We start from the raw sequence: 24255 nt of genomic DNA on the forward strand, positions 1-24255 counted from the left end.
CATGCTGAGTAGCTCGGGATACCAGTATCTTCGTGCCCAGTCCGGAGCCACAAGGATGACTCGGGCCCGGTCACGCCTGATCTTCTTCAGCACTCGGATTTGATTTGATTTAATTATTTGTATTGTGCTTGAATCACCCCCTGGGGGGTATCTCAGTGCTTGGAAGCGCAGCATTGGTGGTGGAAAGGAGATTAGAACAGGACAGTTTTCAGGAGTCTTCTGAATTTAGGATGATCCGGGCACTGTCTTGGGGCCGGAGGAAGGTGGTTCCATATGAGGGGGGCTTGATACGAGAAGGACCTGCCTCCGGATCTAGCCTTTTTTATGTTGGGGATTTTGAGGAGAGATTGGGAGCTGGAGCGCAGAGTCTGGGCCGGGCGGTGAAGTATCTCTACTAGGGAGGAGGACCATTGCCCCAGATAGCTTTGTGTGTACGGCAGCATTTCTTGAATTTCACACATTTTCGTATGGCAGCCAATGCAGCCGATGGAGGAAGGGGGCGGAAGCTGATCGGGGGGGGTCATTCGGCACCGTGCAGGCGGCAGTGTTCTGTATCATCTGTAGTCTGTTTAAGGAGAACTCATTTGCTGTGATCAGCAGGGCGTTGCAATAGTCCAGCTTGCTTAGTATCAGGGCCTGTGTGAGAGCTTTCCTTATAGTATCAGGGAGATAAGGAAAAGCTTTCCTTAGTAAGCCAAGGGTGTGGAAGCAGGATCAGACTGTGTGATTGACGTGTTTTTCATGTTTAGGGACTGTTCAAGGAGTACACCGAGGTTTTTGACTGTAGTTGCCGGGGTAGGGGGTGTGCCTAGTTCAGGGGGCCACCAGGAAGGTGACCATAGGAGGGGGGCATCTCCAAAGAGCACAACTTATGTTTTACCGGCGTTCAGCTGGAGGAAATTGCTTTCCTTCCAGCGTGAAATTGCCAGCATTCCTAGAGAGAAGGTATTTTGGGCAGATTGAGAAGTTCTATTAAAGGAGAAGGTAAGCTGGGTATCGTCTGCGTATGATATCGGGGCGATCCTATGCTTTTCTCAGGAGGATTGCCAGTGGGGCTATGTATATGTTGAACATCGATGGGCTCCGGCATGAGCCTTGTGACACCCCCTTAGTGAGTTCTTGGGGAGTAGATCTGAAGGGGCCTAAATTGATGGTTTGGCAGCGGTTGGAGAGAAAGCTGGTTATCCATTTCAGGGCTGTCCCTCCGACTCCTGCTTCCTTGATTCTAGTGAGGAGAGTCTGGTGGTCCACCATATCAAAAGCAGCGGATAATAACACTAGGAGGCTAGGTTGATTCTGGTCTAGGGAAAGTCTGATGGTGTCGGTGACTGCCACGAGGGCTGTCTCAGTACTATACTTAGGACGAAAACCAGATTGGGAGGGGTCCAGGTAGCCAGTCTGTTCAATGTGGTTGGAGAGATGATGATTGACATGTTTTTGCAAAACTTTGCTCAGACAGGGGAGAAGGGAGATGGGGCGAAGGTTAGAGATTTTCTGTGGGGAGCTTGGGATTTTTCCGGATGGGGAGGACTTGAGCGGCCTTCCATGAGGAGGGTAAGTGGCCTTCTAATAGAAATAAAGAAGAGTTCTCCCAATTGGTTTTAGGTCCAGAGGGGGGAGACAAGACAGAACTAGGCATAAAGGGTACCTCTTAAAAGACCTATATTGCTTTTGTCAAAAGAATATATCCAGAAAACATTTACATATAATAGGATGCTATAGACAGAAGCCAAGACTTGTAGATATTACAAAAACATTTTATTTTATTTTTCTTTTTAAAAAATTTTACTTTTTAAAATTTGTACATGTGTGCATTTTATCTTATCACATAACAACACAAACAGAAATTTATAATTATTCAATATACATTTTATAGATTTCAAACATTGCGGTTGAATAAAGTGCAGTTGGAAAAAGTTGTGCCCCTAACAATATTGTGTCTTACTGACAAACATACTCTCTCACATACCAGTCATACATCTACATTCATTATTCTTTATAAAAATACATAGAAACATGGAAACAGGACTTAACGGAATGAAATGGTAACCCAAAGGTGCATATGGTGGTTCACTGTTGGTACATGAATTTGAAGATTCCACCAGTTAGTCATTGATCTGTGTGTTGTTGACCAATCCTTGAAGCATTGTCCAAATCTTATTGGGGTGTACGGCCTACGTATGTTTCGGTGATATTGTATTATTGGATCACCTTTATCAGGGCCAGGACGTTTAAACGCATAAAACTAACATAGAATTGAGAAGAAGTATAAGGCTGCCCCCTCAGACCCACCCTACATTAAAGGGCCTGCGCTACTAGACTCCCTTGTAGTCTCCAATGCATGCAAAAGGGCCAATTCCCAAACATCAGGCGAGGCTCCCCCACCAGATAAAGAGTCTAAGATTCTAGACGCCTCAGGCAAGCGGACAGTGTCACAGGCAGCAAACATTTGGCGTATTGCTAACACTCAGGCATTATTAGCGAGGTACGACAGGGCACATTATGACAAATTAGATATCATAATGCAGCACTTTCCTGATAAATATAAGACCAGGGTCAATGAACTTATACAAGAGGGTAAAACCATCACCAATACCTCTGTTTGTTGTGCCCTAGATGCAGCAGATACTGCTTCCAGGGCAATTAACACCAGTGTCCTTCTGTGTAGGCATGCCTGGCTACGCATTTAAGGTTTCAAACCTGAAGTACAAAGTGCCATACTCAATCAATCCTTTGATGAGCAACACTTATTTGGACCTGTGTTGGACGTATCCCTTGAAAAAATTTAAAAAGGATATGGACACAGCTAAATCTATGGGAGCCTTGCAGTCACAAGCTCCCAGACGTTCTTTTCGTCGCTCATCCTATAGAAGCACCACTAGAGGCTACTCCTCAGATAGTCCCTCTATTTCTTACAAAGCCCCTACCCAATCCACTTACAATAAGGGCTACCAAAGAGGGGGGTTACAGGGGTTACAATAACAAAGGCAGAGGCAAAACTAAGAACTCCCGCTCTGCCTCCACCCCTGCCCAATGACTTTCCTCCACTTCCCCCTCACCATTACACTCCTGTAGGGGGAAGACTACAACCCTTCCTTCCTGTCCGGACCAACATCAAATCAGACAGGTGGGTGCGACAAATGATCCAATCAGGTTACTGGCTAGAACGAACATCTACCCCCACAAAAATACCACCCAAACAGCATCCAATGTCACAAGAGCATCTATTACAGCTAAAGCAAGAGGTAATGTCCCTACTGGAAAAAAAGTGCAGTAAAACCAGTTCCTCTGCACCAACAAAATGAGGGAGTTTACTCCCTATACTTTCTTATCCCAAAGAAGGACGGCTCTCTAAGGCCTATTCTAGACCTCAGACCTCTAACCATATATATACAGTCAGACCGTTTTCACATGGTCACACTCCAACAAGTCCTTCCTCTTCTGTTACAAAACTACTTCCTTGCTACTCTAGATCTCAAGGATGCATACTTCCACATTCCCATTCACAAAACTCACAGGAAGTATCTCAGATTTGTATGGTCATCACTATCAATTCAAAGTACTCCCATTCGGAGTCACAACAGCACCAAGAGTATTCACCAAGTGCCTAGCAGTAGTGGCAGCACATTTAAGAAGTCTGCACATCCACGTCTTCCATACTTGGACTACTGGCTCATAAAAGCCAGCTCCTACAACCAGTGTGTACAACACACTCATGCCACTATCTAACTGCTTCACGACTTGGGGTTCACAATAAACCACACCAAGTCCCATCTGCAACCGTCCAAAGTACAACAATACCTCGGTGCCACAATAAACACCTCCACAGCGCAAGCTTATCCCACTCAGGTAAGGATATCCAGCATGCTTGCTCCTCTAACAAAGTTTCAGCCTCAACACTCCCTTCCAGCAAGAGTGTTCATGCAGCTCATAGGGATGATGGCCTCTTGCATTTTCATAGCGCCCCCTGCAAGACTTCAAATGCGTCCTCTCCAAGAGTGCTTGGCACGCCAATGGAACCAGGCTCAAGGTCAATTGACAGATCTAGTGTTGGTAGACTGTCGGACTCATCGCTCTCTGCAGTGGTGGAACACCAAAATCCTTTCCAAAGGGCGACCGTTCCTAGAGCCAGTTCCTCAGATAGTCTTGACAGCGGACGCATTGCTCTCTGGCTGAAGAGCCACCCTACTGCAACAAACCATGCAAGGCAGGTGGACACTACAACAAAAGTTACTTCATATCAATCATCTGCAGTTACTAGCCATATTCCTAGCATTAAAAGCTTTTCAAAAGCAAATATCAAACAAGGCTGTGTTAGTCCGCACGGACAACATGACAGCCATGTAGTACATACAGAATCTGAAAGAAACAGGTTAGTGTTAGATTCCTCACCTTAGAATATCCCCTGGCATCAGGCTGGATCCGGAAAGTTTTCATCAGCAGTACGCTTGCGCGTCGGTATGCGTCGTCTGCGGCTCTGTGTCCGTCGTCGGCGCCGTGATCGCCGGGATGATGTCGTCGGAGTACTTAGCCGCCGCCCTCGCGGGCTGACGTCAGTTCTTCTTTTTTCCACTCCAGATAGCGCAGATCCGGGAAGAGCAGTACTCTAGTCATTTTTTGACTAACTTTTTGGTCTATTTTGGATCTCTTCTTTTGAGTCGACTCGACTCCTGGTGCCGTAGGGATGCTTGGCTTCAAGCCGTGCGACGCCTGACGGACCCCTCACCATCGGTGTGTCTACTGCCTCTGGGCCGACCACGACAACAAGCCGTGCCTCGACTGCCGGGCCTTGACCTCGAAACTAAGGCGGGAGCGGTCTCGCTAGCAACTCAAGATCCGGCAGTCTGCTCTGCGACTTCCTCCTCGAGCGGCGCCGCAGTCTTCGCTCGGCGAGTCATCGTCATCACTCGTCGGGCTTCAAGTCTCCGGTAAGTCGAGGCTTTCAAAGAAGTCGTCGAAGAGGTGACATTGCTCTTCCGACACCCCTTGCCGCTCGCGCGACGAGGCAGAGGGTTCAGGCGACACCGCCCGCGCGGCACCGTTGGAGATACAGGCGCCGACTCCAGGCCAATACTCTTCGGTCCCTGGCCTGCGAGCGACACCGGAGGAGATTAGTGATTTCCTCATTAACATGAGGACTCACTTCCCTCCGTTTTGGCCTGCTGGCCCGCCTTCGGGCTCCGCAGACACGACTCGGGGCCTTGGCGGGCCGGTGGCTCTGGCCCCGGCGCCGTCTGGTGCTTCGGCCCCGGCGCCATCGTCGACTTATGCCCCGACGCCGCCGGCCCCCGTGGGATCCGTGCCTGGATCCCGGTCGACGCCAGTTGACCTTACGACTCCTCTGCTGGCACCGACCCCAATGGTGTCGCTCCCTGCGCCGTCCTCGGATGTCAAAGGCCCCAGTTTCTGCCCCAGTCCGGGTCCGGCGTGTGAGAAGTTGGCCTGGTATATGATGTTCACTATTCTAGTGAGCACCTTGCACCAGTCCAAACAACCCTTATGGTGATGGTAGTAAAGTCAACCTTATAGACCAGCTATCCTAGAGGTAGCGTGGACAGAACAGTCTTAGGCTAAAAGACTCTTGAGGGCGTGTAAAGCCAGCGGTTTTACCATATGTAACCCCTTGAATATCAAATGAAAGGACACCACACAGGATATATATAAAATATATATGTATTTATTTACTAACACGCTCCTCTGAACTCTTTATGAGATCAGAGGCAAAAGCACATAACAAGTTACACTTAGAAATACTTTAAATAGCCCAATATGCAGTTAGGCCCTAGGGGCGCGTCAAGCCATATACTAAGTAAGTGGTATAAGAACCACTAATTGGGAAAGGAGAAGGTCTAGGGTCTAGGGAATCGCTGGAGCTACACTATCTGACCCTTAGGTTAGGAGTAGGAGGCCCACAGGCGGCGCGTGCAGAGTCAGTACTCTAATGCGAGAGTCAATAGGAACGTAAAAGGTAAGTAAATGAAGATTTAGGACACTTCCGGTCTAGCTAGAAGGATACAACTCTAAAAACTTAGACACTGGAATAGTCAATACCCTTGAGAGCACCGAAGTACTCGCGTTACCTCACCCACAGGAAGCGGGTGCATAGGTGTGAAGATGTCGGGTTTCGCCATTGAAGTCTATGGAGCCTGTGAAGAAAGATGCTGCAGGCGACCAGGAGGAAGATGTCCGGGTGGATCCAAGGGTGGATCGAGGATGAAGAGTGTAGGAAGGTGGATATCGGACTATGGTTGCCCCCAACTTTTTGCCTAGTGTTTTGCTGGTTTTCGACTGCTATTCAGGACCCCAGGCTTCCTGCTTTCTCTGGTAAAATGGACTCCATGTACCTTAGGTACATATCTAATTGGTATTGGGTCACTCTTGTAAGTCCTTGTACAGTGTACCATAGGTACCCAGGGCGTAAGTGAACCCAAGGCCTACCAGGGGCTGCAGCATGTATTATGCCACCCCTGGCTGGCCATCCAAATCTGACACAACTGGCTGATCAATCAGCTGGGGCAAGGTGATGTAATCACCCTTGCTTCAGATATAGTATACCTATATCTAAACCTAAAATGGACACATATCCTCCTATAAGTCACTCCTTTGGCAGGCCTTAACAATCCTGGAGGCAGAGTGCTTGGAATTTTGTGAGATGGTGCTCTAGCATGAGCTGAGCCTGTCTGCAGCTTTCGGAACCAAGTCCTTTAGCTTTTTCCATGATAACACTATACCATATACTCTTAAGTGCATTATAATCCTTGCGGTTATTGCTAACTTTGGCATAGCATTATCAAAACATGTCAAATAAGGTGTCATACGAATTGGAATACTACCCCCTCGCCAATTCTGGCGACGCAGGTATCATTCCACCCTTTCAGAGGGACACAACGTGTACCTAACTGTGAACCCCGGTTAAAGTTAACTCGAGCCTCAGCATCACAAAATGGATGCTGCCACCACAGACACAAGTCTGACCTCCTGCTGCTGGGAGTCCTTCCAGCGAGGGAGGCTTGGACAAAGGGTTTCCTGCCTTAGGAGGTGCTAGCACCACCCCAGACAGGATTTTGTGTATTAGGTAGGACATGCCTGAAAGGAATGAGACATGCCTGGGGCACACAAGGTGCCCTGTGCATACACCGGTTCAAACCAGTTGCTGGGGCACTCCAGCCCCAGCTCTGGTGCGAAACTGGTCAAAGGATAGGGGATGTAACCACCTCCCTTCCTGGTCCCACCCATAGGAGGGACCTAGTCGTAGTACAGCCCCCTTTAGGAGAATAAAGGTAGGAGCTGGTCCCATTCCAAATTAGATTATCCTGATTTGAAACTCTACAAGAAGAAACTCTGGACTTCGATGTTCTGCTCCACAGAAGACTGAAGAAATCTCCCTTGTGGGCAAGGAGAGTCCACCCTGCATCTGCAGGCACCATCAAGTGTCCTAGCGGTTCACTTTGTCATATTCCCGAGTGGATCCAGACTTCAGAGCCTGACGAGACCCGGATTCCCAGACCTCTCCGACCTCTACCTACATCTGCAGCACAGCTGAGATTCGTTGGTGCGAGGAGACATGTGGGACCGGCCATCTTGGAGAAACTGCACGTTGCTTCCAGCACAACTTCAGAGGCATCCTTGACTAAGTGCTTTGGGGATTGAGAAGCCCCAGGCCCAAGCAGCTCCTGCACAGAAGATCATCCCTCCAGCATCCACAAGATCTGCGTGGGGCCCTTTTGCTTGATCGCCTTTTCCACTCACCGCGTGGGTTGCCTTTGCCAAGGCCTGTTGACGCCGATTCCGGACCCAACACCGCCGACAGCGAGAGCCTGCGTGGGACAGCTCATGCCTCCATCCTGGTCGTCGAAGACACCACCTGGTCCACGTGGCTGCAGAGTCAAGCGTCCACTCTTCACCTGATCGGGACAACATCATCTGGTTCCTTCCTGGTTCCACTCCAGTCACTGGCTAGTGACTGAACATTGCCCCCTCTGCTTTCAGGTCTTCATCTTCCTTGATCCACCCTTGGATCACTCCGGACATCTTCCGTCTGGCCGCCTGCAGCATCTTTTCTTCCAGGCTCCATAGACTTCAACGCGGAAACCCGACACACTTTGACACCTGTGCACCCGCAGCCCGTGGGTGAGGTAACAAGGGCATTTCGGTGCTCAAGGGTAGATTTACTCTCCTAGTGTCCACATTTCCAGTCGTTTTAGTCCTAGCTAGTCGGAACTGTCTAATACTTACCTTTTCGTAATTTGTACTGTCCATTGACTTTCTTACGCATCTCGCGTGTGAGTTCACACTCTGCACACGCGTTCCGTGGGCCTCCTATTACTTACCTCAGGTCAGGATAGTGTAGTCCCAGCGATCTACAGCCTCTGGACAGCTCCATTCCTTCTATCGATTTCCTTATACCATTTACTTAGTATATGGTTTGTCGTGCCCCTAGGGCACCATTGTAATTTGTGCAACTTATCGTATTTTTCTTAAGAGTCTTGTCATGTGCTTAGCCATCTGACCTCAAAGAGTTCAGAGGTGTTTGTTAGTTAATAAATATCTTGTTTATTTTCATAACTACCCGTGTGGTGTCCTTTCATTTGGTATTCAAGGGGTTATATGTGGTAAAACAGCTGGCTTCACATGCCAAAAGAGTTTAGCCTAAGACTGCTTTGTCCATGCTACCATTAGGATAGCTGGTCTATAAGGTTGACTTACAACCAATCACCATAAGAGTTGTTTGGACTGATACAAGGTGATCACTAGAATTAGTGAGCATCTTATGTCAGGCCAACTTCTCACAGCTGCCTTTGGATGACACCAGGGAAAAAGCCACCACGTGCCCGCCCTCCTTCGGTGAGGACGACACCAGCAGGCATCCACCCTCCGGAGAAGAGGGAGAGTCCGTAGACGAGTCTACGACTCGACGTCCATCGGGCGCTGTAGAGTCTGCAGCCTGAGGCAGGACGTCATCACCGCCGGACAGGCCTCTCCCATGTCACACAGTGCCGGAACCGGAGCTGATCCGGAGCCGAAGTAGCCAAGGGACAGCACCGGAATGGCGCCGACTCGACCTTCAACGAGGCAGCGGCCTGCGTGGAGGGACGAGAGGGACCTGGGGAGTGACAAGGAGCCCTTCGCCAGCCTTGAACCAGAATAGGACGTAGGGGGTTCGCCGACCCATGTGGCGCCACCAAGCTCGACTCGACCTCCGACGAGGAAGCCGCCTGCACGGATGGACGAGGGCAACCCGGAGGGGGACGAGGAGTCCCCTTCCAGCCTCGACCCATAGCGAGACGAGGGGGGTCCGTCGACCCCTGTTGCGCTGCCCGGGCCAGCTCTGAGTTGATCCTTCAGGCTCCTCACGGGGAAAAGCGGAATGGGCACCGTCCGCATCTCTCATTGCGTTGGCTGATGGACGGGGAGAAGTCGAAGAGCAACGATGCTTCTTCGACTTCTTATTGTGCTTCGACTTACCTGAGGAGTGTGAAGACTTCGAGGACGAGTGGTGGTAACTCCGCGACTGGTTCCTCTACCTCCCACCTCACCGGAACCTCGAGCGGCGCAGAGTGGACTACCGGGCCTCGAAAAGCTTTCCGGACCGCTCCCACAAAGACTTCGGATTCATGGTCTGGCAGTCTGAGCACGACTTGGGATAATGGTCGCTCTCCAGGCACCAAAGGCACAAGTGGTGCGGGTCCGTAACCGCCATAAGCTTACGGCAGGTGTCGCAAGCCTTGAAGCTGGGCCGAGGGTGACTGGTCATGCGTGCACCAGGAGTGAATAGACTCAAAAACGGTGTCGACAAAAGTCGCAAAAATGTCAGAAAATGACTGGAGATACCGCTCTCTCCGGATCTGCACTGGCTGGCGCGAAAAAGAAAGAACTGACGTCATCGTATGAGGGCGGCGTTTAAGTAGCTACTGCGATGTCATCCCGGCGACCTGGACACCAACGACGAACGTGGAGCCGACCGATGCCACCTTTCGACGCGCAGGGGTACTACTGACGAAAAGTTCTACGGATACAGTCTGACGCCTGAGGGGTAAATCTACAGGTAAGGAATCTATAATGGTCTCTTTCAGATAGGTGTTTCTCCATTGAAAGGGTATTAATATAACGAAAAGGCTCAATATTTAGGCATACAAATGAAAGTGTCCCAAAATGTTTGAATGCTTAAAAGTCCATGACAAAGTGCAGAAGCTCTTTAGGTGCCAGTAGAAATCTATGCACCTCTTATGCCACCCCTACTGTGTGTGTACTGAAAAAAGGTCCTGGGTCATTGCTAACCAATACATGGCATCATATCTCTACTAGTCACAGCATAGGACACTTCAACTCTACATATACTATATGACTGTCTTGCTGGTCTACATATAATAAAATAAGTAGCAAATAATTCTACCAGTGCCTTTACAGTGCTTTAAGGATTAGGAGACTGGCCTGTAGGTTTACATATACAGGAATCATGTCTTATAGTTTAACAAGAACGTTTACAGTTATTCTAGGGTCAGAGAGAATAATAACTGAACAGGTAAACAATGTTTTGAAGGTATGCTACTCACTTGTAGATATTGGAATTTGGGTGTTTCGTCAGGCTATGGTTTTGAGTTCGCAGAATCTCCACAGCCTTTTGCGAATATTCCTTAAACTGAAAAAAAGCAAACAGTCAGAAAAAAGATTTTCCTCCTCCAAACAACGACCACACTAAGGTCTCCCCTTCTAAATGCCACCCCACTTCTATTACCCAAGATGGCATATGCAACTTAGTCCAACACATGAAGCAGGCTCTCTCATACAGTAAACCACTACCAGAGCCCATTCCATGCCATACACGGCTTGCCAGTCGGCATGCTACAAGGTTCAAACTCCACTACCACACGCTTCTAGGTGAACTTTTTGTCAGAGAGTTTAAACACTTAAGCCATAGTGTGCAAACCAAGAGGTGCAGGCCCTCCATCCTCAAACAAAAGCAAATACATCAATTTCCCCATCAAAGGCTAACAAATGCATTCCTTACAATAGCTATTTGAAACGAGTCAATGTTGATTCTGAAATCTAAGTTCTGCAGGAACATCTCCCCCAACAAACAGAAGAAACAGAGCACTGAGTTGATAAAGGCTATGACCCAAACACATTTGCAACAAGTCAACTGGCTTACCCTCCGCCACAGAACATTTATAATAAGCACCATCCAACTATCACATTCCACATCTTATTCTCCCTTTATATCCAAAGCACCTGTATTATCATTACTAATTTTAACTTCCACACAATCCTAGGCCTCCAAGTGCACCTCTTCCACACAAGCCAATGAGGTAACACCTCTGGAACTACTTAGCTCAGACCACCACCTGCAGCCTCTGCCGCATAATACCACACAAAGTTGATGGGTAAATGGGCCATTCATCTAACAGAGTTAAAATGGTGCATATTCCAGTGCAGGATAAAACCACATCATTTTCTACATGACACTTCTGGAGCAATTCTATTACTTACCAAAGGAAACACATTTAAGACAGGACATAATATTAACACGAGTAACAGTGACAGTACACCCATATTTGGCATTTATTTCGGTCATTTATATGCACCAATAGCACTAAACAACGAAACCTGGAAACACAATGACACCATGTTACATAATCTTTAGTAACAACATTAGGACACAGAGACATCAGTGAGATCCATTGCCAAGACAGTTGAAATACACACAACTGGTACACATAACAGGATACCATGGTGCTGTTACCAATGGCAAAAAGTAAGCTACACATTGTCAAATCACTGTGATCCCACAAAGTAATAGTGCTGTAAGATTCAAGTATTCAAGATAAAACAATGCAGTAGAGTATGCTAGGAATGCAAGTCATTGATAGCTCTTAGCACAGACTATCACTGACAAATGAATGCAGGTTCATGGAGAGGAGAAAATGCCAAAAAGATTTATGTCCAACTCATTCTCACAAGGATCCCAACATGTACAACTTTTTGCACTCTAAAGTGAGTTGCACATAACGAAAACAGAGCGAAGGCAGGGCTTAATTTGTGCTCTTGCTTAAGGGTGATAGTTAACAGTAATTTCTGCAGAAAGGGGATTTTTTTCATCATCAGACACTGACACAGTGAAAGCAAGGAAGACAAAATGAGAAACGAGGAGGAAAAAAAATAAAGAATTGGTGCTAAATATTGAAAATCTGGATGAAAAATAACTTTTAAGAGTAAGAAAAAATGGACCACAGGAGTAGAGTTTTATAAGAAAGTTCAGAGCTACAATCTAAACTAGGCCAGGTTTGTAGCAAGCAATGTTGTGCAATAAACGGCAATTTTCTTTTTATATAACTCATCACCTTTACCTTTTTTTCAGTCTGAGGGGTTTTCAGTGAAAAGTAACCCAAGAGATCCACAAACTGCGCAGCCTTGCGACCATAGGCTGGTAGTTCAGGCCAGATGGACCACATGAGATCCAGCAACAGTTCCTGCTGTGCCTTGTTTGAGTTCCTGAAATAGTAGGAAAAATCTATAATTTAGAAATAGACATTTTTATTTTAAGTGTCATAATCAATCAACAGTTCTTCTAACAAGGTAGTGTAGAACTACCACTGCCCCATACTTGGTGACAGGAAATGCCAAACAACTGACAGAATACAGATTGTTCACACTTGGGGCTGAAATGTGCCCTGCTTCGTTAAGGACCATGTATCCCTGACCTGAGTGCCCAAGTGAAGGTTAATCTGGTATCCATACTTTCATGCTGGCCCTGGTGCCACTCGAATCTAGCATGTGCGCAGAAGCCTACTCCGGTCTTTGACAACGTGGAGTCCAGGACGGGTCCTGTGACGCACCAAGCCTGCCCTCTTGAAAGACAGTGGACTAGTGTCCCTGTCCTCGGTGTAATACAAAGCACTGGTGGCAATGTACCATGTATATGATTTGCAATATAACCACACCCTTTTCTGTGTCAGTGGGAGTGTGGTCAGCTGACCGCTCTTGCAATTTTCTGTTCTTATGTGAGACATAGATCCTTGTGCTGGTATCTTGTGTGAATGTGTGTATGGTGAGTTTATGATACATACATGGTAGCAGGACTGTGCATTTGAATCGAAGTACTGAAGCAGTTGAGATCCATTTTGGATGTACCTGATTTAGCCTGGCACACAATGGAAAATAGCTTAAATAGACAATGAACGTGCATTGCCTGTGTTCTTCTAGTTGGAAGAGGGGGATCCACACACCCAAGAGGCAAGCAAAGACAGAGCTGCCGTTAGAAAATCCATTAAGACTTTGTTAGAAAGGGGTTGCTGTTTTTCCTAACAAGAGCCATCTGGTTGATGGTAGGGGTGAGTGGTGGGTCTACAGTTCTGCTGCTCAAGGCGAGGAGGTTTATAGGCCAGGCCCCGCCCTTTTGTCCGTTTTTGAATGCTGCAACAGGAAGGCTCAAGACAGCCAGACACATAGAACTCGCATTTCACTGCACCCATATTTTGGCTACTTCTTGCTTGGAGACATCCCAAATGGTAGCTGTTGGGAGAAGCATCACTTTACACAAAGGCTGTATATGGGTGCCGCCTGGAGGAAATATTTGAAATAAACAACTCAAACAAGCCCGGAAGCTTTAGACAGTGACTCAACATTCCCCACCTTTAAAATGTGCATAAAAGTGGGATTCAAACCATTTCAGTTCCATGTTCTTCATGACCAAGGAAGAGAGGGTCCACTGAGAGTTCAAGGACTGCTGTGTGACCAGCTTTGATATCTGCTTGACAGCCAGTCTTCCAGAGGTGAGAGAAAATCCCCTGAAGTCTGCACTTCCTTCTGGAGGAAATCAAGGTCTGGCAAGTGATTGCAGTCTTCCTGCCTGCTGAGAAAGGGCAGTGAGCTGGGCCCTGCAGGACAAGAGACTGTCCAGGCGGAGAAGCCCAGTGGGGTCCAGGCATGTGTAACAACTAGAGAAAGCCGAATACACTGTGCTGTGGTTGCATCTCTTGGTCTCTTTAGCAGGTTCTAATAACTATGTCAGTTGTGAGTAGTGATCGGGTACTGGCGCGATCAATGAAAAAAGCTTTATTGCTGTCTAAGTGGAGTGGAATCATACTGGGAAAGCTGCAATTGTAGAACCGCTAATGAATTGGTCTAATGAGGCTGAAATGGAAGAAGACACTGTACCAATATGCCAGTACCAGCTGCACTGAACTCGTAAAACAATTTCTATTTCGAAGCGAGGACAATGCGCACGCCAAGGATGTGGGCTACGCTCAACCTTAACCCCATCCCATTTGCACAACCAGATAACACAGGCCTCACCCTGTGGACAGAACAAGGCAGATACAAAAGAACCAAATCCAAGGACTAAAGACTTTCTGCCCTAATCAATATATTGAGGTGGGTAACCACTACTGAACTGTGTTGGGCATCTAAACCTGTAGGAGTAAAATTAAAATAATGGGCATCTGTGCATAATTAATGCCTCAACCCACAGAGTACTTGGGACTACTATTACTTGACAGGTATAGAGTACTGGGCAAGGGGGGAGTGATGCTTACCAAAGATGATGACTGGAGGTACCACCCTGTATTCACTAATCAAATGTAATCATATAGTAAATTGTTTTACAGTGTGATTAAGTACTTTCTTTTACATAAAAGACAAACACCGAGCTGGACATTGCGTTACTTTGATTGATGGTTGACTACTGGATTTGGATCTCTTTACCCAAATACAACCACCCCTTTTGGTTCCAGGTAGCCCATTGTCTTCCCTCTGGCTCTTCCAAATGGGGGCGGACATGCACCAAAAAGACCAGCTTAACCATGCTTTTTAATCCCCCTTCCTACAGAATGATGACACATCAGTCAATTAGGTAGAGCTGCCCCACAAATGGGGAGGAAAAGTTGCAGTTCTAAAGAAAGGGATATTGAACGCTGAAATCTATGATGTCCTGTACAGTCCCGCTGTCTCATGCAGTGGGGCACACCCAATTATCCAGCTGAATCTACAGATAAACATGCAGCAGCTCACCTGTAGACATACAATGCCAGGTAAACTAACCTTTCAATATAGTTAGCAGTGTATTACTTAAAAAGAATTAAGTGGAATCTTGAGCTGCTTTACTAGAAAATGTTACAGAAAGCAGACCAGAATCACATATTGTCTGTGATCATTTCTTCTTGGTCTAAGTGCCACCTTTGGTTGGTTTGCAATATCAATCTCCTTCACTTCGGTAAAACATTTGTGTAACATATTTGTTTTTAACAATCAGGACCCAAAAAATACTGAACAATAATGTAGGAGGCTGGCTTAAGTATATAGTACACATATATGTGAGTGTAGCACCGTGCAACAATCCAGACAACCCTTATGGTCATTTTAGTGGTCTTAGACAACCTTAGAAAGCTCTCTAATTGGTAGCTGTGGAGAGCAGCCATCGGGCTTAATCAAGGAGTTTAACGCAGCTTGTTTTACTAGTACTTAATCTTATGGTACAGGTTAAGTGAGAAAAAACAAAACAGTATAGTTATAAAAATATGTATTTATTATAAACACTCACTAACACACTGCAATATCTCTTACCCAGAGATATAAACAGTACACACAAATACTTTGGAAATGGAACACGTAAGTAGCACAAATACACAGTTGCCTTCAGGGGAAGTCCAAACCATATACTACAATAGTGGAATGCAAACCATGACCTAAGTCAATCATGGGCTCAAAAGACGCAGAAGAGTCGGAATGCAAGTAACCATCCAAGGTTAGTATCTAGGAACCTTACGGAGGTCGTGTGCAGAGCGGGACGCAATGCAAGTCAAAAGGTATGTCGCGTTGCAGTTTTTAAGAAAAAGGACACTTCCCAGCGAACACTGAAGAAACCTTGTGGAGGTTGGAAGGTTGGAGAGGCACCCCACCCGTGGATACCCCAGGAACTAGGATACATACACCAGGGAAGCCGGGTGCATAAGTGCCAAGTGAAGTCGGAAACCGCCGTAGACCACAATGGAGGACTTCAGTGAAGATGCCGCTGGCGAAGAAGGCAAGGGAGTCCACTGGAACCCAAAGTTGGATTAAAGATGAGAGGTACCTGCAAGCAGAGATGACAGTCTATGCCACTCGGGGGTGACCAGGAGGCACCGAAGACGAATCCCCACTGATGTCGGAGATGCGGAGAGTGGACTGTGCCCTTGAAGTTGCAGCTGTGCGGATCAGGTGACGCTGTGGAAGACCAAGAGCCTGTCATGAGCTGTCCAACATCGGATGTCAAGAGCCAAGGGGTCAGTGTCCGGCAGGGGCACCACAAGCCTTGGCAATGGCAACAGACATAGTAGTCGAAAAAGGTGCAGTGTCAGGGCCAGCAAGGTCCAAATGACTCACATCGAGCATGCAAGTCAGAGCAGGCCCCGAGCAAACAGGGGAGCCCACTGAAGCTGAAGAAGACCCTCAAGATGACCCACAGGCCGGAGGCGCAGGAGTCCCAAGCGGACCTTGAGCAGTTCACTAAAGGATGACAGCCCATGGTGCAAAGGATACGGTGCAGGCGAAGTTATTGGCTGCAGGAGAAACTCGAGGACGGAGCTTCTTGGAGGCCAAAGATCTTTGGAGGAGTCTCAACAAGCCTTGGCAACGGCAAGTTGATGTGGTGCACTGGTGTTCTGCACCAGCGGTTCTGATGAGGGATACAGCCCTCAAACTCCGTGAGAAAGCAGTGCAGGCCTTGTGGGAGTTGCAGAACCACCACCTGTGATGCTGAGCCTTTTGAAGTCCATGAAGCCCTGGATCAGCAGACTGGACAGCTTTGTTGCGGTGCCTGAAGATGCAGGGTGGTGACCTCTTCACTCCAAGGGAGATTCCTTCCACTGGCCTTGTGAAGAATCTGTATCGCACACAGGCACAAATGTTGCAGCAGACTTGCAGGACTAGGAGACCAAGAGCAGCAGGAGTCTTCCCACTTGTAGTCTTGGTTCCCAAAGCAAAGTCCAACAAAGTCCAAAAGATGGTTGAAGTGGTTTTGGATCGAATCTTGTCCCATGCAAATCTAGGGACCCACCCACAAGTAAGCCCTGAGTACCCTAAGGAAAGGGTTGGGACGATTCAGGGGTCCCTTCCTGGGGAGGAGGGGCTAGACAATGGGGAGGATACTCCCATGTCCTTTGTCCAGTTTCGCACCGGATTGCGAGCCAACAGCTCCTTTAACTGGTTTCAACTGGAGTATGGAAGGAGGGCACCAAATGTGCCCTTCAAAGTAGTCTAGGGGCGCTGGCAAGCGCTCCCACCCTGTCCAAAGACACTACGTTTTGTCTGGGAGGTGGTCACACCTCCTTGTTACATGAAACCTATTTTCCTGCCTTCCTCTGCTCTAGCTTGGCTCAGCAGCAGGAGGGCAGAATCAGGTCTCTGGTTGACAGCAGCCATAGTTTGCTGTTCGGATCTAGAAGACTGGTACCGGGAGCAGTGAGGGCCTCCCGGAGGAGCTTTACAGTGTGTGGAATCATACCTCCCACGGTGTGGGAGTATGATTCCAAAGGAATATGCTACTTACCAGTATGCATCTGTTCTTGGCATGTAGGGCAGCTGACATTCATATCTGTGCATAGATCGCCGCCTAGTGTTGGGTCCGGATGATTGCACCTTGTTGTCCTGGAAGAGTCTTCGAAGTATCACGAGATAGGTGACTCCTCCCCTAGACTACAGTGTGCATGAGCATCTTCTCCATCCACTCCATCGTCAGATTGTTTTTCGCCATTGTGGCAGAGATGGAGATAGTAAAGTAAGAGATTGCCATGCAAAAGATAATGCTGCAGCTGCTACTGGCACCAGGGAGGAGGGCGGGCAATATGAATGTCAGCAGCCCTACATGCCAAGAACAGATGCATACTGGTAAGTAGCATATTCCGTTCGAGGCATGTGGGCTGCTGAATTCATATCTGTGAATAGAATGTATAGCAGTCTCTCCCTTAGCGGTGGCTACCTGTGCCAGCTGCAGCAGTCTGAAAAAGAGTTTTGAGAATAGCCTGTCCTACAGCTGCTTGGAGTGTACATCTACGCAGTAGTGTTTGGTAAATGTATGTATGGTTTCCATGTGGCTGCTCTACATATTTCCGCTAGAGGAATGTTCCCTAGGAAAGCCATGGATACTCCCATTTTGCGTGTGGAATGCGCTCTTGGGGGCACTGTTAAAGTACGTTTAGCTTTAATGTAACATATTTTGATGCATTTAACTATCCATCTAGCTAAACCATTTTTTTTTAAATAGGGTTACCTTTGTGCTGTGGTGAAAAGGCAACAAACAACTGTTTCGTCTTCCTGAAATCTTTTGTCCTGTCTATGTAATATAGGAGAGCTCTCTTAACATCCAGTGTGTGCAGGGCTCTTTCAGGGACTGACTGTGAATTTGGGAAGAACACTGGCAGTTCTATTGTTTGATTGATGTGGAAGTATGATACCACTTTGGGCATGAATTTAGGGTTTGTCCGAAGCACGACCCTATTTGCGTGAATTTGAATGAATGGCTCTTGAATAGTTGGGGCTTGCAGCTCGCTAACTCTTCTAAGCGAAGTAATGGCTACAAGGCCACCTTCCATGTTAAAAATGTTATCTCACAGGAGTGTAATGGCTCAAAAGGTGGTCCCATTAGTCTGGTTAAAACAACGTTTAGGTTCCAGACAGGTGAAGGTGGGTGTCTTGGGGGGGATCACTCGTTTAAGGCCCTCCTGAATGCCTTAATTGCAGGCACTCTGAATAGTGAAAGGTGATGTCTGTTTTGAAGGTAAGCAGCTATGGCTGCTAAGTGTATCCGTATGGACGCATAGGCTTGATTGCAGCGGTGTAGGTGCAAAAGATAGCATATGATATTTTGAATGGACGCGTCTAGTGGGTTTATGTCGTTATTACAATAAATGACAAAGCGTTTCCACTTTGACACATAGCAAGCTCTTGTTGTAGGCTTTCTTGCCTCCCTGATAATGTTCATGCAGTCAGGAGGTAAGTTGAGGTAGCCGAACTCTAGGACCTTAGGAGCCAGATTGCAAGGTTCAGCTGCTGCGGATCTGGGTGCTGAATGTCTCCATGGCTCTGCGTTAAGAGGCTGGGTGTTAGCAGTAGTCTTTGATGAGGCACCACGGAAAGTTCTAGGAACATGGTGTACCACTGTTGCCTCGCTCATGTGGGAGCAACTAGGATTAGCGTCATGGAGTGCTGGCGCAATTTGCGTGCCACCGGCAGTATCAACGGTGCTGGTGGAAAAGCGTAGGCAAATTTGCCTGACCAGTTCATCCATATCGCATTGCCCTGAGACTGCGGGTGTGGGAACCTTGCGGCGAAGGACCAGCATTTTGCGTTTTCTTTTGTGGCGAACAGGTCTATTTCTGGTTGTCCCCACTGTTGGAAGTATGGTTGAAGCACTGAGGGGTGAATCTCCCACTTGTGCACTTGCTGCCTGTGTCTGCTGACCAGATCCGCTATCTGATTGCCCTTGCCTGGGAGGTGTTTCGCCATGAGAAAAATGTTTCTCTGGATGGCCCACTTCCACACTCTTTTTCAGGTTCAGGTTTCAAGTCTTTATTTCGATTTGATGAATCATAAAAGACACATTGTGGTACATTTATAAAAACTATAACTTAGAAAACTTTTTACAAGGGAAAAACATATGCAGATGTGTTTGCTGTTAATTAAAATCTCACTACAACATGAACTAGGTTCGAGTATAAAAAACAATACATTAGTAGACAAAGACTACATACAAATAAAGTAAGCCAAGTAAACCTTACGATAATAAACCTCAGATAAGTTGATTATAAGGAAATTTAAAAAGAGTATTAAACATGTTAAGTAAGAAACCTGATAAGAGCATAAAGGTTTACAGTTACATAGCAAACCATAACAATCAATGGGACACCATTTCATACATAAAGTGCAGGAAGTGCGATCAGTGCAATCTTATGTTTATGCAGTAGACAGAGTATGCCACCTTATGAAGTAGTATTGGAGGGCTCTAACGACTTTGACATATGTTTTGACCTGATGATCCAGGCCCACCCCAGATATTTGGCTAGGCTCACTACGAAGACCTCAGAGGTGATAGTCTTTAGCGCCCAAATGGCCTCTGCAGATTTTCTAAATGGTAAACGCTGAAACAGTGGTTTTAACCATTTGTTTCGCGGCGCCAAGTAGCTAGGGCAGGCAAAAAGAAAGTGGCCCTCTGATTCCTTCTGCCCCGAGCAGCCTTTACAAAGATCTGAGACACCAGTGGACCATTTATTTACAAAGGTGTTCAATGGCAAAGCACCTACCCTGAACTGGTGGTAGAGTTTCTTGTCCAGCGGTTTATTAATGACATCCCAGTAGGGCTCACTGGACAGGTCTAACTTAAAAGTAAGGAACCTGCCCGTGAGGCTGGTAAGGCTGGAGATCGAAACTCGATTTTGACGAAGAGACGCCCAATACAATGCTTTAAACTCTTGTTTGGAGGGAAAGGCATTAGTGGAGGGAGCTGTCCATAGTTGTTCTAAACCCATATCTACCAGGATGTTTTTTACAGCTTGGAGCCATGGGATTTTTCCAGAGCCACCAATTGACCTGACTTCTGCTAGTTCTTTCGCAAATAAAGTCAGGTCAGGGGAGGTCCATATTCGCCTCCACAGGGCCACCAATCTGAATCTGGCCATCTCATTGATCGGAAGGCACCCCAGATCCAAGCAGAGGGGAATAGATGGAGACGACTGTGGTAGACCTACCAGGTTCCGTAGGAACTTGCATTGGGTTTTAAAGAGATTTAAGAGGTCCATGTAGCCCCAGAGATCTGCGCCATATAAGATTGCAGTGCTGATTTTGGCGTCATAGATCTTGAGAGCTGGGGTGACCCGCTTAGTGATGGATCTCTTTTGCTTCTTTATTAGACAGCCAGTTAGCCGTGCTAACTCAAGTTGTTGTACACCAACTTGATCTTTCCATCTCAAGCGGCTGTCTAGGGTGACCCCCAGGTAAGTCATGCTCTCAACTTGCTCAAGGTTGACTCCACTTAAGCTCACGGAGCTCCGGACAGGATGGTTTCTCGAGAAAACCATAAACTTTGTTTTGCCCACGTTCACCGCAAGATTGTTAATGGCACAGAACTCCTCAAAGTGGTCCAGCGCCCGCTGTAGACCGCCGCGTGTTCTGGAGAGGAGTAGGGTTTCATCGGCGAAGATGAGCAATGGGAATCTTGTCCCAGCCAACATTGGGGCATCAGTGGGGGTATCCGAAAAAAATTTCACCACTTGATCGATGAACAGGAGGAAGAGTGTTGGTGCCAGGACGCACCCCTGACGGACACCTCTAGTTACGGGGAATGTTTCCGTCACTTGTCCCTGGCCTCCCCACCTCACCCTCGCATAATTATCCTCATGGAATTTAATTATGAGGTCAAGTAGTTCTGATGGTAGACCCAGGTTTCTCAAAACTCCCCACAGTTTGTCCCTTGGCACAAGGTTGAAGGCGGACTTCAGATCAATGAATGCTGCGAAGATGGTACCGCCACCAAGCAAGACCACTTTCCAGTAGATCAGACAGAGTCTGAACACCTGGTCGATGGTACTTATACCCGATCTGAAGCCCGCCTGCATGGGAGATAATATGTCCTCAGATTCAATCCAGCCCTGGACCCGTCCCAAGACCATATGTGCGATAATTTTTTGTATGGAGTCAATAAGACTGATCGGGCGGTAGTTCCCTGGATTGGACCTGTCGCCTTTTTTAAATATTGGTATTATCTCGGCTCCCTTCCATGATTTTGGAATACTGGCTCCTTTAGCTAATGAGTTAGCAATCATGGTTATATAGGGAAGCCACAAGGCAGGATTTGATTTAAATAGATCCGCTGGGATGAGATCCATACCGGGAGCTTTCCCTCGCAGGGTCAAACCTAGAGCAAGCTCAACCTCTGATTCTGAAAAAATTAGTTTCTCCCCATAAGTGTGTAACGGGGGTGCCTTTCCCAAGATTGGTAGGGGTTTGGGATTTTCAACGCTGAATTGGGCAGAATAAAAGATTACCCACTCTTCTGGAGGTACGAGATTTGCCGGGGTACACAAGTCAGGATCCTTCCCCCACTTGACTAAATCCCAGAACTTTTTCGGATTGTTCGAAGTGGAGGCATCCAAGAGATCCGACCAGAACCTGTCCTCCCACTCCCGTTTTGCTTCCCACTGGGTTTTTCTATAACGTAACCTAGCTGCTTTAACTGCGCCCATATCACGAGATTTGATAGTTTTAATAAGATCTGTATGGGCCTCCCTACATTTTTTGTTATACCATTTCTGGTGGTGGGAGTTGGCTTTGGTGGGAGCACTCCGACAGGGGAGAGAGAGTAGGGACTTTAAATGGTCGAAACAGCTAATATGGAGGTTAATAACATTATTTGCCAATTCCGGGCTACCCCCCAACAGATCAATTTTTAACATTTCATTACACACATTTTTAACCACTATATTAACATTGGCCCATAAGGTTTCGTCCTCCACAACCCTGGACCATTTCAGCCTCCTCCTATCGTTAGTTATCAAAACATCCCCTGTCTGTGAAGTGGTAGGCTCCATCAGACTATTTATACCTTGCAGTTTCAGTAGGAGCGACAAGGGGTTATGATCACTTTCTGGGCGCGGTATTACATCCATGTCCACTAATAGGGGCCAATATTCCAGTTTTAACAGAAAATAATCAATACGGCTCCGCCTTAGACCGTTGTCAAAGGTACAGTTGGCTCCTTTATCCGATCTTGTGCGGCCATTGCAAGCCCGGAGTCCCCTGTTTAGGCAAAGGGACATCCAGTTCACTGCCGCCTCGGTCGCTTTAACAGTTTTATCGACCATCAAATCAGGAATGTCCCAAGCGGCGTCCTCGGCCGAACCCCAGCTGTCCCCTATGTCATACAATGGCTCAATGGTACAATTTAAGTCTCCTGCTAAGAGGGTAACATTCCCACTACCCATTTCAACAAGCTTATGGTCTAAAACATTCAACAACGGGGGACTGCGGCCACCAGGCATGCCTCTGGCGTATATGTTGAACATAATCAGGTCCCGATGGCTGGCCTTGCTCAACTTAATTATAAGGAGATCCGGGTTCTGAACAGGTAGCTCTATGGGATGAAGTCCCAATGACTGCTTTATCCATATCAATAAACCACCTGAAGCACGCCCTTTGCCCCCTCTAATCGCAGGTTCAAAGAAATTAATATAGCCCAACCTGAAGACTGGTTCAGGTGCCCAAGTTTCTTGGAGTAGGATGATGTCAAATTTATCCACAAACTCCATCCAATCTTCAGAGAGCATACGGGCCTTAATCCCTGCGATATTCCAAGATAGTATTTTCAGATTATCTAGGACAGAGGCCGCAGGGGGGGTGGCAGGGCCGAGATTGCAGGAAGTACCTGGTTGCTCCCTCTAACCCTCCTGTTCTCCATGAACCTAAGGTTATTCATAGAATCCCCACTCATCGTAGCCTCTGGATCGTCTTTGGATGCTGGTGAAGTAGTCTCCCTTGTGGGTAAGCCTCCCATAACTACATCTAGATTATCAAATGAATGTGGGGTCTTCCTATTCCACCTCGTCGGCTCGTGATCAACTACTTCAGCAGGGGGAGTCAAACGGGGTGTTATATGATGTCAATCTATGGCCTCAAGGTCGGAAAGGGGACCAAAGTGGTTGAAGAGAAATGGGCGTAGCTGGGCAAGGGGTGTTATTTCCAAGGGGTATCTTCTAGCTGGGGGTTGACCAAAGTTGGAATATGATTGAATGAGACTTTGCCTATGGGGATAGAAATACGATAGGCCCAGTGTCTGGACGTCCCCCCGTCTAGCAAACCTGGCTTCTCTTCGAATGGTATCTACCACCCATGGGTCCTTAACACCATCGATGCTCATGGTATTCTGCTGCTGTGCTGCAGATTTCTAAATCCCATTGTTCATGACGAGCTGGGCTCGTCATCAGTGTTTGAGGAGGCTACACCATGACGAGCCCAGCTCGTCATCAGCCTCGAAGGGGTTAAACGAGATTAAAATGCAATCTCCCTCCAGATCCTTAGTACCATGGCCCACCCAGTCCACTCACCTTACAAATAGTATTTCAGTGGGTGAGGAGGGGGGTAAAGGTCGGTTTTTATTTAACCAGAAGATCACTTTGTTGCGAAGGTCCCCATACGACTCCTTACTACTAGGTTTTTAATGGAGCAACACCTCTTAATACTATTGTGTGGCGTGTTGCCTCGACAGGTAGATCAGCGCGTGGGGTGGTAAGCCTT

General features: G+C 47.3%; 1 protein-coding gene across 14 annotated transcripts in view; it reads right to left on the minus strand.

Annotated features, from left to right (window-relative positions):
• UBR4 (ubiquitin protein ligase E3 component n-recognin 4) overlaps positions 1-24255 on the minus strand; it is a 1723360-nt gene that overhangs the window by 489935 nt on the left and 1209170 nt on the right. For all 14 annotated transcript variants that reach the window (XM_086921716.1, XM_086921718.1, XM_086921717.1 and 11 more), the window contains 2 exons: positions 12345-12489; positions 10554-10639 (listed from right to left, as the gene is read on the minus strand). In XM_086921716.1, coding sequence (XP_086777842.1) covers positions 10554-10639; positions 12345-12489 — 231 coding nt within the window. The remainder of the gene's footprint in view (positions 1-10553; positions 10640-12344; positions 12490-24255) is intronic.

Source organism: Lissotriton vulgaris, chromosome 5, assembly GCF_964263255.1.
Source record: "Lissotriton vulgaris chromosome 5, aLisVul1.2, whole genome shotgun sequence".
NCBI classification, from domain to species: Eukaryota; Metazoa; Chordata; class Amphibia; order Caudata; family Salamandridae; genus Lissotriton; species Lissotriton vulgaris.